General features: G+C 40.0%; 1 protein-coding gene across 1 annotated transcript in view; it reads right to left on the bottom strand.

Moving 5' to 3' along the window:
- The window catches only part of nphp4 (nephronophthisis 4), a 161149-nt gene that overhangs the window by 106140 nt on the left and 41339 nt on the right, over positions 1–13670 (bottom strand). The window contains exon 7 of the mRNA XM_053425872.1: positions 762–940. Coding sequence (XP_053281847.1) covers positions 762–940 — 179 coding nt within the window. The remainder of the gene's footprint in view (positions 1–761; positions 941–13670) is intronic.

Raw genomic sequence — 13670 nt, 5'->3', positions numbered from 1 at the left:
TAGGTAACAGAATGGCTTGGTGGAGAAAACTCAGATCAGTGCCTTCCTAGAAGACAGAAGAGATTGACAGCACATGTGTGGAGAAAAAGAGCAACCACATGTCTGAAAGGATTCAAGCTCAACTTGAACCAGGCAAGTTCACTGCAGACTTCCTTCAGAAAGGGTTCACTGCTCCTTACTAGACTCTACAAGTCCCTGAACTTCATCTGTAACCAGCTGCACCAGAATTAAACCCATGGTTGATGTATCTGTGAAAACTGGAGCATATGAATCCACAACACCTGCATGTTTATCAAATTTTTTGGGGGTTGAGCTGATACATCTGCCTCGTGGAGCGCTGCCTCAGCCAGCAAACCTGGACAGTATGTTTCCTGTCCTCCAATATGATACCTGCCCATCACTGACTACACGTGATGGGGGAAACAACACTCAATGTATAGCAGGGAGAAAATATGAAGCGCATGGACACCAGGTAATCAAATGTTAAGATACAATGGTGCATGTTTCGCTTTTTCAAGCAATATGGAAAAGCATATTCATTGCAACCTAGTATTTTTGCTGAATTTATTACATAAACTTTTCTGCCCTTGTGCTTGTCTATCCTCAGAAGTACCTGTGTCTGGGGGGCTGATGAAATATCATTAAAAATAAGCACTGTTGAAAATATTTTTGCACGTCTGGGTTTTTTGTTTAACAACAGAATTATGTAACCTAGAGTAACAGCTCCACCGTAGACATATGTATGGGTTTTCTCTGCTCACCGGTCCAGGGTGATTTGTTTGGAGGTGCTGTCTGCTCGCCCTCTGCCTCCTGAGGCCAGGGGCTCCAGCACCACCACTTGGGGCTTGTCGAGGAAACACCAGCCGTTGTGGACACCGACATGGAGCCTCCTTTCCTGGATGGCAACTGCCTTCTGTGTCCCTTCGGGTCCAGGCTGTTTCTGAGCATCATTGAGAAGAGGACAGGTGTTATTAACAACCAGATACCAATACATCCGGAATGAGCTGCAATACAAGTACCAACAACAGATTCCACATTCATTTCAAAAGTCTATTTTCACCATTGGAAATATGACTTTCCTTCTCACTGTATGGTTTAAAAACTGGTGTCCACACACCATATAGCAAATCAGACATCTTAAGATGCTCTAATGTCTTTGAGAATCATTGCATCATAATTAAAGCTGCCATGAAATGATGAGGATGATAAAAGACATATATTTAAATTAGCTTGGTCATTAAGATATTATAATTAAGTGATGCCTTTGCCCCCAGAAGCTAATTCCTTCACAGACGATAGCCAATAGGCTCAGAGATTGATGTGTGGGTAAAAAATTTTATTGGTTACTTGTTTATTACCAAATTTTGTCGGTTTCACATTTGGTTTTACTTAATTATTAAAAAGGTTGAGACAATCTGAGTGTAGTGTTGTCCTCTTTTAAATGACTGTTAGTGTTTGTGACCTGTTGAGGTTAACAATGTCTGTGCTCCTGGATCTCAGATGGCAACTACAATGTTGTAATGAAATACAACTGCACAGATAGGCTGTAACGGTATTACACTTTCATGACATTTATGGAAGATATGATCATTCATTTTTCAAAAAGTATTGCATGCGCTACTTCACTAATGTTTTCATAAACAGATCAATGTGTCAACAGCTGCTGGTAGAGACTGCCACACCAAAGCTGCTGCTGCTAATGCAGAGCTGACTGAATACTGTTCAGTGATTGACTGTAAACTCTCTTTCCCCCCTGTGCAGAGCCGTGCTCAACTCGCCTCTCGTCCCACTCTTTCCAATTTGTTTTACTTCCCTCACTTCCCTCTCTCAGTCACATGTCTCACTCCCACTCTCGCTTTCTTTCCCTCTCTCTTTTCTTGTCATCCTCTCTTTCCCTCCCTCTCACCGCTTAAAACCTTCTCCATATCCACCCACACCTTCTCAATCATATTAGCATATCAATTCAGCTCTTTTTTTTTTTTTTTTTTTAAAACAGCAGTAGCAGGAGCAGCAGCCCAGATTGCCTGGTTACTGTGCATCCCACATACACTGCTGCTCACTGCTGCTCTCCTCACGTTACATCTCTGTACTGACGGACTGCATCCCTCTATCTGTCTCCTTGTTTATCCTCTAACTTACATGCAATGGCAGATATGTGCTAAGCAATGTATCATATTTGTCTTTAATGATGTGGATTGAAGATTAGGGATCTCATCATAACCCCAAATGCTTCCTCAAGAGGCTAAAACCAGTCAAACCTCTTGTTTCATCACCTGCTGTATTTTGTGTTTACACTGTCTTTTGTTTAAGTTGACCTTTTTATTTACCTTTTAAGAGTGACTCACTAATGCAACGCTCTATGTATAGATTGTTTTGAATCACGTCAGCTCTCATTTGGCTTTGGGAGTGTTACGTAACCGTCCTCCAGCTGGATCACATGTAGGCTGAGGCTCCATTCAATTAACATTTGCCCAACGAGTGCCAAGACTAAAGTCTTAAGACTAAGACCCTAACAGAGGAGAGCACATCAAACGTCTGAATGCGGGGACTCAACCACATCGACAATGCATGCATCGTGACAAGTGGCACAATTAGTAATCACCAGAGAAAAATAAAGAGCATACATTTAATCCCTATAGTGAGCGGCACACGCTTGAGAATAGTTGTTGTGGATAAGAAACGAAAAAATAAACCTGAAACTGTCCTATATAAAAACAGACTATTTAGAAAATAGACACAAACATGTTTTTTCCCGTATTTACATATTCATATTTACATATTACAGTTAAAGGAGTACATTGTGTGACTGAGTTTTCTTGTTATCATGTGTGCATTATATATAATTCTCAGAGGTCTCTCTTGAGATCTTGATCTCACGTAGCCTGGAAACCTGAACAATTACTCATGCATATGGGTCATCAAACATCTGTCTTCTCTTCTCACAAGACATCTTTCAAGTCAATACTTCTTCATCTCAACTTTTCTTTATTTATCGTTGTTGTTTTCTTGAAAATAATTTGTGCCATAATGTACGATACTTAAACATTTCCCATTTTCATTTAGTTTTTTCCTTTTATTCTCCATAGTTTACATATCTTGGAGTATCTTGGACACAGATTATCTTGAGATTATTTTAGGGCTAAATGCATTTAATACAACTGGGATAAATGAGCTATGTGCAGTCTTCTTAGCAAATCATTACATTTTCTTTAAATGACCTATATTCAAAAAAAGTTATCCTTTTCAGAGAGCAGCAGCACACTACAGGATATCTGTAAATAACTGCTTCCAACGACATCTCGATTATAATTACGACTGTGTCCTACACAATCTGTCTACTCTACTTTTTGGGTTCCGATGCAGCAAGATGACAGAGAGGTGGCTTTGTCTGATGTTGGACAGGTCTGCTATGAAGTGTTTCAGAAGGAAAAGAAAAGAAAGACAGGGAGAAAGTTGTTTATAGGAGAACATCAGTTAAAGTGCTGCTCTCTGTTCTCTGCATCCCTCTCCTCACTCCCGTCCTCTGAGTTTCCCTTTCATTTATTTTATTGCTCCTTTTTCTCACTCTGTCAGTTTCTCTTCCTCTCCACCTCTCTCGCTCACTAGCCTCTTTCTTCTCCCCCTCGCCTCTGTCTGCTGCCGTCACAGATTTCTTCCTCCCTCGCCTGAAATATGAATATTTTAGAGCTAAGAAGCTTACAGGGAACAATGAAATGGCCCCCAAGTTAAATTATACTCCATTTCCAGAGTCATTGAAGAGGGACTTCTCTGAGTGATGAGCGCACTGGTGACACGAGGGTGTGTCTTTCTTTTTTTCCACACACAAATAAGCTGGTTTTCTCCTGCTCTTCTGTCATATTTGTCATGTTTCGCAAGATATTGCTTCAAAAATCACTAAACCAAGCATCAGCAGTATAAGCAATCCACATGCCCAAAAAGCAGATTGTACCCTTGACACAGAGGTTAGAAAAAGCTGGATTTCTTCGAAGCTAATATGCCTAAATGTTGTTTGTATCATTACAGGAAAAAGAAGAGGGAGGCAGAATGAAACTAATTTGCATGCTCTTGGAGGCGGTTTGTTTTACATCTTTGTTAACACAGTAAACAAAAGCAGGACATTGAAGGGGAAGAGTTGGTGGTGGGTTTTTTTTTGTCTCTCAATTAGACAAGTTACCCTAGTGTGGGCGTCTTTAAAGGGAAACAAAACATTGTGCTTAACCATTCATTTCCTAGCGGAGGAAAAAAAGAAAAAAAAAGATATATGTATCAAAGCCAGTGCAACAACAATATCCATAAATGATCATGCATCTTTTGCAGTGGTAACCAACCTTTTTCTAGCCAAAAATCACTTTTTAATTCCAAACGTCAGCTGAGATCTACCATCCTGATATCTTTCAAAATACCCACTTAGGAAGTGTCATATTTACAATGTTTTTGTTTGTCTGTTAAAGGCTGAATGTACAAACATAAATATACACAAAGAAAAGCAGATATGCAACTTTATCTATTTAATGGACAATATTGACATTATTATCAATTCATATTTACAGCCTAAGTTCAACAATATGTTTTGCAGCGACAGCAGCACTATGTTTTTATATGCTTTGCCTTGAATATGGCCATAAATCGTACATTTCCTTGTACGAACAACCTATGTACTCAAATAAATACCAGTACTATACAGTATGAAGCTGTGCATCTTCCGCTCCTGCTATTATTTCACAATAAAATACAATTTTTAAACAAAAGAATGGATTCGGTCAACAGAAACGCAGGAGTGATTTTATTTTGAAACGCACACAGAAATGGTTGCCACCATTTATCTTTGTGACATAAATTCAACAGATAAACATAACAATTCAGGCGAAAGATAATTTTCTCTGTTTATTCTGCTGTGAACCACAATGTTTAACTGTCTATGTCACTAACACATTAACAACACATTAACAAACCACTCCAGCATTTCACTTTCTCAATCCATTAATTTGCTCTAAGGGGGGGCTTTGATTGTTATCCCAAGACTGGAAGATGCACGTCTTGATACCGTAGCGTCCTGACATTTAGTTTAGTACAAAATCCAACATGTATCGAAGGAAATGCAGTCGATACACCAGTAGCTCCCCCGCCAGTAACAGACAAACTGACCCTCAGCTGATCTGCGGAACAACCGCAGCCTGTGAGTCCTGAGAGTTACGGGGATCGACAGTGAAGACTCATGGCGATCGACAGGTTGGCGACTACAGATCTAATACAGGCATTAGCGCATGAAGAGCAAGCCAAAGAATATATTTACAAAATATGTTGTAGTTTGTATTTGACTGCATTCAACATGAATGGTATATCTCAGTCACACGTAGTTTTTTCCTTCTTTTTTTTAAAAATAAATCCAAAAATATCCAATATAATATAATATCTGGAACAAGATGACAAAGTATAAAGGTGGGAGATTATTTCCTGACTTGAGTTTTCGCACCTGAATATGGTATTAACATTGTCAAATATTAACAACAAAAATTCTCTTAGATTAAATGTACTAGTTCAACCACAGGGGGAGGTGGTGGGAGACAGAGTCGTGAAGATGACATATTAGTAAGCAACATTGATTTAGTTGGGGAGACTGTCATTTGAATAAAATGGAACTTCTGACAAAACAAAGAAAATCATTAAGAGCAAATTTAGAAATAATAGCAGTTGCGAGAGAAATGGAAAGTTAGCAGCAGCTGCCTCATTGTGCAAGTTTGAGAAAAATTTGTGAAAATCTTTAGAGGATAAATTAGATTCTAATGGTTATTTCTTTGAGCTGGAAGGATGACAGCTAACTCTCTGATATAGGAAGCTCGAGACAGCAAATATGTCTTGACCCTATTAATCACTGTCGTGACAGGAACAGTTGTGACAAGGTTTAGTGGCAATGATGAACAAAAAGACTAGACGTTCAAACACGGTCGTCTGAAAACTCTTACTTAATACCAATATTTTATTAAATGTCACAAGAAGAAGTGGCAACCATATTTTTTGGTTTTGGACAAAACGATTTAGAAACTATTTAAAAATTGTTGCCTTGGTCTAGGCTAGGGGAAATGCGATAAAAACTGTCTGGTATTTTCCAGCATATTGTATACTACACATAGCATGGTCTAGACCTTTAATTTATTGATCAAAACCATATTACAAAGATCAGCTCAACTCCTGAGAGAGCATACCTTTGCCAAGGCTCAATAGTCCCCTCAGTAAACCACATACAGTGCCTTGCATAAGTATTCACCCCCCTTGGACTTTTTCCCATTATGTACTGTTACTTACTGGAATTCAAATAGACTTAAATAAACTTTTTCCCGTTTGATCAACAAAACATGCATAGTACTTTGGAGGTGCAAAATAAATTTTATTGTGACACAAACAATAATGAGAACAAAAAAGTTGACATCTGTTGGGTGCATAAGTATTCACCCCCCTGTGTCAATACTTGGTAGAACCCCCTTTCGCTGCAATTACAGCTGCAAGTCTTTTGGGGTATGTCTCTACCAGCTTTGCACATCTAGAGATGGAAAGGTTTGTCCATTCTTCTTGGCAAAAAAGATGAAGCTCAGTCAGATTGGATGGAGACCGTCTGTGAACCGCAATCTTCAAGTCTTGCCATAGATTCTCTATTGGATTGAGGTCTGGGCTTTGACTGGGCCATTTTAAGACATTAACATTCTTTAATCCAAACCATTCCTTTGTAGCTCTGGCTGTATGTTTAGGGTCATTGTCCTGCTGGAAGATGAACCTCCGCCCCAGTCTCAAGTCTTTTGCAGACTGCATCAGATTTTCTTCAAGGATTTCCCTGTATTTGGCTCCATCCATCTTTCCCTCTATTCTGACCAGTTTCCCTGTACCTGCTGAAGAGAAGCATCCCCACAGCATGATGCTACCACCACCATGTTTCACTGTTGGGATGGTGTGCTCAGGGTGATGGGCAGTGTTGGGTTTTCGCCACACATAGCGTTTTGCATTGAGGCCAAAAAGTTCAATTTTGGTCTCATCTGACCAGAGCACCTTCTTCCACATGTTTGCTGTGTCTCCCACATGGCTTCTGGCAAACTCCAAACGGGATTTTTTATGGATCCCTTTCAACAATGGCTTTCTTCTTGCCACTCTTCCATAAAGGCCAGATTTGTGGAGTAGACGACTAATAGTTGTCCTGTGGACAGATTCTCCCACCTCATCTGTGGATCTCTGCAACTCCTCCAGAGTAACCATGGGCCTTCTGGTTGCTTCTCTGATTAATTTTCTCCTTGTCCGACTCTTCAGTTTGGGTGGACGGCCTCCTCTTGGTAGGTTTGCGGTTGTGCCATATTCCTTCCATTTTCTTATGATGGATTTTATGGTGCTCAGAGAGATGTTCAAAGCTCTGGATATTTTTTTATAACCTAACCCTGCTTCATATTTCTCCACAACTTTATCCCTGACCTGTTTGGTGAGCTCCTTGGTCTTCATGATGCTGTTTGTTCAGTAATGATCTCCAACAAACTCTGAGTCCGTCACAGAACAGGTGTATTTATACTGAGATTAAATTGCAGACAGGTGGACCCTATTTACTAATTATGTGACTTGCAAATGTGACTTGTGAATGCAATTGGTCGCACCAGATCTTTGTTCGGGGTTTCACAGTAAAGGGTGTGAATACATATGCACTCAACACTTTTCAGATTTTTATTTGTAAATAATTGTGAAATCCATGTAATATTTCCCCCCACTTCCAAATGATGCACTATTTTGTGTTGGTCCATTACATAAACTCACGATGAAATACATTTTAATCTGTGGTTATACCATGACAAAATGTAGAAAAGTCCAAAGGGGGTGAATACTTATGCAAGGCACTGTATATATTCACTAGTTCTTGAGTTTTATTTGGATCTGCGTAGAAAACTGCACACACTGATTAATATCAGTCCCCATAAACAAGTCAGATTTTTGCCATCAAGATCCATGAAGTATTCTTTGAGAAATCCACGAAAATGTTTAAAAAAGGCCAACCTTGATATCTTGATTCACACCAGAGTATAATAAAATTGTCATTGGGTCAGGCTCCACCCCTCCACAAAATGTCTTTCTTTCAAAAAGTTGATTAGGCAGGATTTCACATAATCCTGATAAACAAACAAGCACGGACAAAAACATTACCTCCTTGGCAGAGGTTGATCATTGACCATTCACATGCCATAAAGTCTCCACAATACTTTTTTGTTTCAGTTCAAAGTTGGAGAAACCTCTATATCAGCCTTTGGTCACCAAAAAGACAGGTTTGCATCGCAAAGAAAAACTTTGTACGATGAGTCATCTGACCACATGGGAAGAAAGAAGTGATATGAAGTAGCTGTTCGGAGTCCCTGCAGTCAAAGCCGCCCCTATTAGAGTGGCGGAAGGCACCATCATAGTTTGAGTAAGGGGATAACAACACACAATTTCAGACAGTCTCTTCTAGGCCATATTCAGTGTCGCTTGTAACCACAGAAGGTGACAGAATCGACTGTCGGGCCAGTGCCCTGCCAGTTCAACCATCAGAAAGGTAAGTGTGTTTAAAGTGTGTGAGATGCTCTTCAGCCGTTAGAGTTTATCACTGATAAAAAGTCGTGCATGAAATCCCTCCGTTTTGCTACCTAGTGTACTTTGATGTCTTTGCACCACGTTATTTGTGCATCTCACTTTAACTGCGGACATGTTTTACACATGCTCAAACATCCCAACGAGGGAACAGCTCCCCAAAGAAGAAGCTGGCTGCAGTATAGCTGGAAAATCCCGCCTCCTCCATGTTAGTAGATGTGACATGGACCAGATTAAGCAGTCAGAGTACTAATCTTTTATTTTTCTAATCCGTCATTTTAGTTAGTTCTTATCACACTGATGTGTCTAAATGCTCATTTTCCAGTAGGTTTGGTTTTATTTAGTTTATTTGATGCTATACTAATTGGTTGAGTGCATGTATTGGCAGGATCTCGATACCAACGCTCCTTCCCTCGAATGCAACTCTGCCTGCTCTGGCTCCAACTCTGGGATATTTCAACTTCATTTTTGTCCAGAGGGAGGAGGTGGAAACAGGAGGAAGCAGGGCCACATCACGGAGAAGGATTACTTTAATTTCCCAGAACTAAAGTTTGCGTCATCTAAATTTACCACTTATTTTAAAGCAAACAGTTTGAATATTTATTGCGTATCTCGTGATGAGTGAACGAAGATGTGGGTTTAGACGGCGTAAAGCTAATTGATGCCTTACCAATACATTGGAGGAAAGAAGAACTCAGAGGAGGGAGAAGTAAAAGCAAATTCAAATGCACATTTTTAGCTGAACATGAATAACACAGTGAGAGGAAAAGTTGTCATTTTCATTAGATAGAGGAACTGACTGAGCTGCCAAAGCAGAGTTCAGCCGAAATATATTATCACCAAAATAATTCACACCATCCTAATTACATCTTTTCTTTTTTTATCTTGACAGTATGAGTGATGATGTTCCCCCTCATTTTTGATTATCCACATTATCTCACATTATATTTGATTATCTGTTAGATCTGTTTGCCCAGCCGCATGTAGCTGCTTATTTTAGTGAGTGCACGCAAACCTTGTGTGCAGGAAATCATTTATTTGTTTCAATTCTAGGGGTTTTATTTTCACAGTTTTGCTCAGGGCAAACACAGGCAGCAATTATAAACAGAACGAACTACAAGTAAATCAATCCGACTAGAATATCATATCCACCAGAGCTAAAAAAAAACAGAACATAATATTTTATTGCAATGAAGTCAATAGGGTTAAAGTATCAATTCAATACACATTCACTGCTTCCATAACGTTGGAAGGAAAACATTTTTGAAGGAAATTTTTCAATGTTTTTCACATCTACAGTGTACAATGAGGAAGTCAAGGCAATTTCATAAAAACATGACATTAAACTGAAAGAGCCAGACCATCATTGATTTGTGGTTGGCCAGCAGAGGTAACCTCTGTCATGGTAAATTAATTTGCTGTTGCCTGCAGGATTGTAATTTCCCTTTACTATTCAGCTGTTCAGTCGTGCAGGCAAAAGTTGCTATAACAGGTTATAAAAACTAACACCTGGTTTTGGTGGTTCATATTTTTAACAAAGTAGATTTCCTTTTCTGTGTGACATTGATAAAACTGTTGCTATTGGTCAGTAAATCTTGTCATGTCGCTACATTGAAAAATTAGTGTGTAGGCTGTTGTATGTAGTAATAATAACTCTGCAGATGGCAACTGTCTTCTCAATGGTGTGTGTTTGTGTGTACATGTACAGGTGTCTTTGTGAGGACCATTTGGAGCCTACACAACCAACAGACTGAGGACATTTTGTCCGGTCCTCACTTTCTGACACACTTTAAATGGGCTGTTTGAGGGTTACGACTTGGTTTGTGTGAGTGTGTGAGAGATAAAGAGCAAGAGAGTGTGACAAAGAGAAAGCAGGACCAGCATGAGTTTAAATAAGCCAATTACCAAGTGAGTTACACAACTCATCCATTTCCCTCTTACCTCTGAAAAGCAGCAAACACAGAGAAAATTGCTTCTCTGAGTTTCTGTGTCCTTCACATATAACTCACAGAGTTATATGGAAGATGCTGGCTGGTTATTCGCTTTCTGTCAACAGTCAGGACACAGAGTTACACCACTAATTTCATGTTTTACTGTCCTTGACCATGATCATACTGGGAATAAATGGTCCAATAACATTTCCCCAGACTTTTCAGGCATCGACATTCCTGATTTTTTGTAAATCTGCAAATGAACATGCGCGTGTGCATTTCTGTGTTTGTGTGCGCCGCTACCCACACAGTGGATGTTATATCCCCCATATTGAGGGTGAGTCATCCATGGCAAGAAACACTAGCAGCATCATTAGCATGCCACTCTCATCCTCCCACTCCCCTACACCTTAACAGATTTTAACTGGCACAGCGCTCCCACCGATAAATCACTGTTGCCCTACTGCTGAAACATTCCCATAATTCACAACCCAAAATACGAGTGAAACCCACTCATACTGCTGCCTTCCTATGCCTCTTCCTATAAGAGAAACACGTTCCACTGGGCATTCGAGAACGACATGTGTTGTGGCTCAGTCGGTTCAACTGGGAAGAAACCCTTAGCGCTGGGTCTAGTTCAGAGATGATTATCAACAGACATGCAATATAATAAGCGTACAGGATAAGGCTGGTGTAATTACATTCTCTTATTATCAACAAATTCTATGAAGGGACAAGAAGTAACGATGTGTTAGTACTTTCTGTCTCCCCTCTCTGGTCGTTTTATGTGATTTGTTGAGGATAATACACAAAGATGAATAACACCAGCTGTATCCTTTGACATCAAAATTAGAAACCAAAATCAATCTCAGACGTGCTCATCTTTCATAATGAGTTTGTCAGAAACCAGCAGCACTATATTCAAGATGATTAGGGATCAGCTTTGATATAGTGGATATAGAGGATGATTAGGGGAAGCATTTTTGTCTGGTCTGAAAAGGCCTGTTTGTTATTTGGCAGTCCAGGAGGGGTCATGCAGTGTTTTTATGTTTTACTTGCTTTCATGCTTTGTTCAATTTAGTGTCAGGAGCTCAAAGTCTACCGCTGGTAAAAATCAAGTTCCTAAACAAGTCAACATGTCCACCTCGTGCCTTTTATATCATCAAAAACATGTCTTGAACAAAAAAACGTTGTACTCTCAATAAGCAGTCAACCACATGGCTGAGTATTACCACCTTCACAGTTGAGTAAATGAAAAGAGTTAAAAAAGTCTAGAAAGAAAAGTTTTGGATGGAACTTCATCTCATGTTATAACAACTAACATCTGCAACAATTGGCTCCCAGTATAAGTGACTACAGCAGACACAAGTGTTAATTGGTTTCGGCTCGAACCGGCAGTGTTGGAGACGTGTCACCCAAGTGAACGTACGAATTCGTCAGACAGAGTGAGGTGAGAGAGCTTCTCAGTTGCCGTGACGTTAAGCTTGACGCATCGAGCTAAAAAAAAAAGAAAAAGGAAGCTGCTCTTTTCATTCCTCAACTGGGAATGAAAAATAAGCCTTTTTTTCAGTGTGTTCACACGTGTTTAAATAAACCAAATATGCCTTCTAATTTTGGTGTAAAAGACGTATCGGAAACCAGTCCTGTGAACTTATGGGTGGGACTCAGTAGATGGATAAGGCTACTCAACCGCAGGTGGTGCTGTGAGGGTGAGGAGACGTGGAGCAGGAGCGGGGCCATATTATAGATTCATCTATTATCTATCTGTATCTCCATATACTAGGACCCCAGATAATTTGTCCCATACATGCTATGCTTTCATCCTGAAAAAAACTATTACTTTTCGTCAGTGTTACTGAAACATAAACGCAGGTGCTAGATTTATAGCACATAACAAGTGCACTGGCAGTACATGATGCAGGCCTGAGCCAATCAACAAATGACACTTGATTCTGGCACTTCAATTTCCCTGCAAGGAATCGATAAAGTTTACGTTATGATAAAAACAGATAAAAAGTCTCTTAAGACTTTTAACGTTGTCGAATTTATCTTTTCTCATTCAACCACTGTGCATTTTCTGTCCTGACTGACTTATAGAGTCTATAACCAGTCGCAGTCTATTTCATCTAATCAACGGATCGTCAGTTATCATGAAGACCTGCATTTCATGAATATTTGATGTGAGCCAAGTGCTTTAAACCCTGCGCCTTTGCACGGCAGCAGTTACACCAGTTACAGGCCTAATTATGATAAGGTGAAGGCACTGGGTCGGCACATCTAAAGGTGCTGCCAAACTCAGCGTCCTTGGAGAACAACGTGCGAGATCCCGACTATTTTGGAAATGTTCAACCTTCTTTGTCTACTTTGTAGTGCCATGTCCACCGGGGCAGTCCCAGTTTTTCCTCTTTAAGGACAAATGAAAACTTCCTGCAGCTTTGTTTCCAGAGTCTTTCTCCATTCATTAAATCAGCCTAAGGCATTTTGTTCTGCCTGCGGCGTGGCAACGGTCCTCGCCTGCTCCTCTCCTCCTCTTCTGTTCTCCCCTGTCTTTTGATCACAAGGCAAGATGTTACATAATTCTTGACAAGATCTCAACACTCTTTTCAAGAATAATAGATTTATTTGGTGATGCATAGATGAGTTGCAGGTAGAGGTCACTTGAGGTGAAGTAGGGTCTCAAACTTTGGGAGAGCAGACACATAAAGGAAACCCTTAAAGTGAATTGAGTTACATTTTTAAACTGGAGGTCAGGGTGTATTTTGGGAGGTTAGAACCATGGTTGAAATTAGCCTGGTGCTCATTAAAGTTTGCAGTGAATGGCATTAAAGGTAACTCCACCAGTAGTTCACTTGAAAAGCACATCAACTAGGGCACCGGATGCATTATATAAGGGAAAGTGGACAGAAAGAAGACCCCACGTTCTGTGATCGTTTGCGGGACTAAAAATAGAAATACTTAAAGGGAGATTATGTGAAGACTGTAAGTCAGACCAGCCGCCAGAATAAAGGATTTGTCTCATGCTGCACTGTACATTAGTCCACCAACCCATTCCTTCTCATCTTTGTCACTGCATTTCTGCCTCAATACCAATTTAGGCGAAGACACGCTAGGGTGGAGTCAAACACTTCTCTCTTCCTTCTGTCTATCTTC

Source organism: Pleuronectes platessa, chromosome 6 (assembly GCF_947347685.1).
Source record: "Pleuronectes platessa chromosome 6, fPlePla1.1, whole genome shotgun sequence".
NCBI classification, from domain to species: Eukaryota; Metazoa; Chordata; class Actinopteri; order Pleuronectiformes; family Pleuronectidae; genus Pleuronectes; species Pleuronectes platessa.
This window is presented reverse-complemented; position numbering and strand designations above follow the sequence as displayed.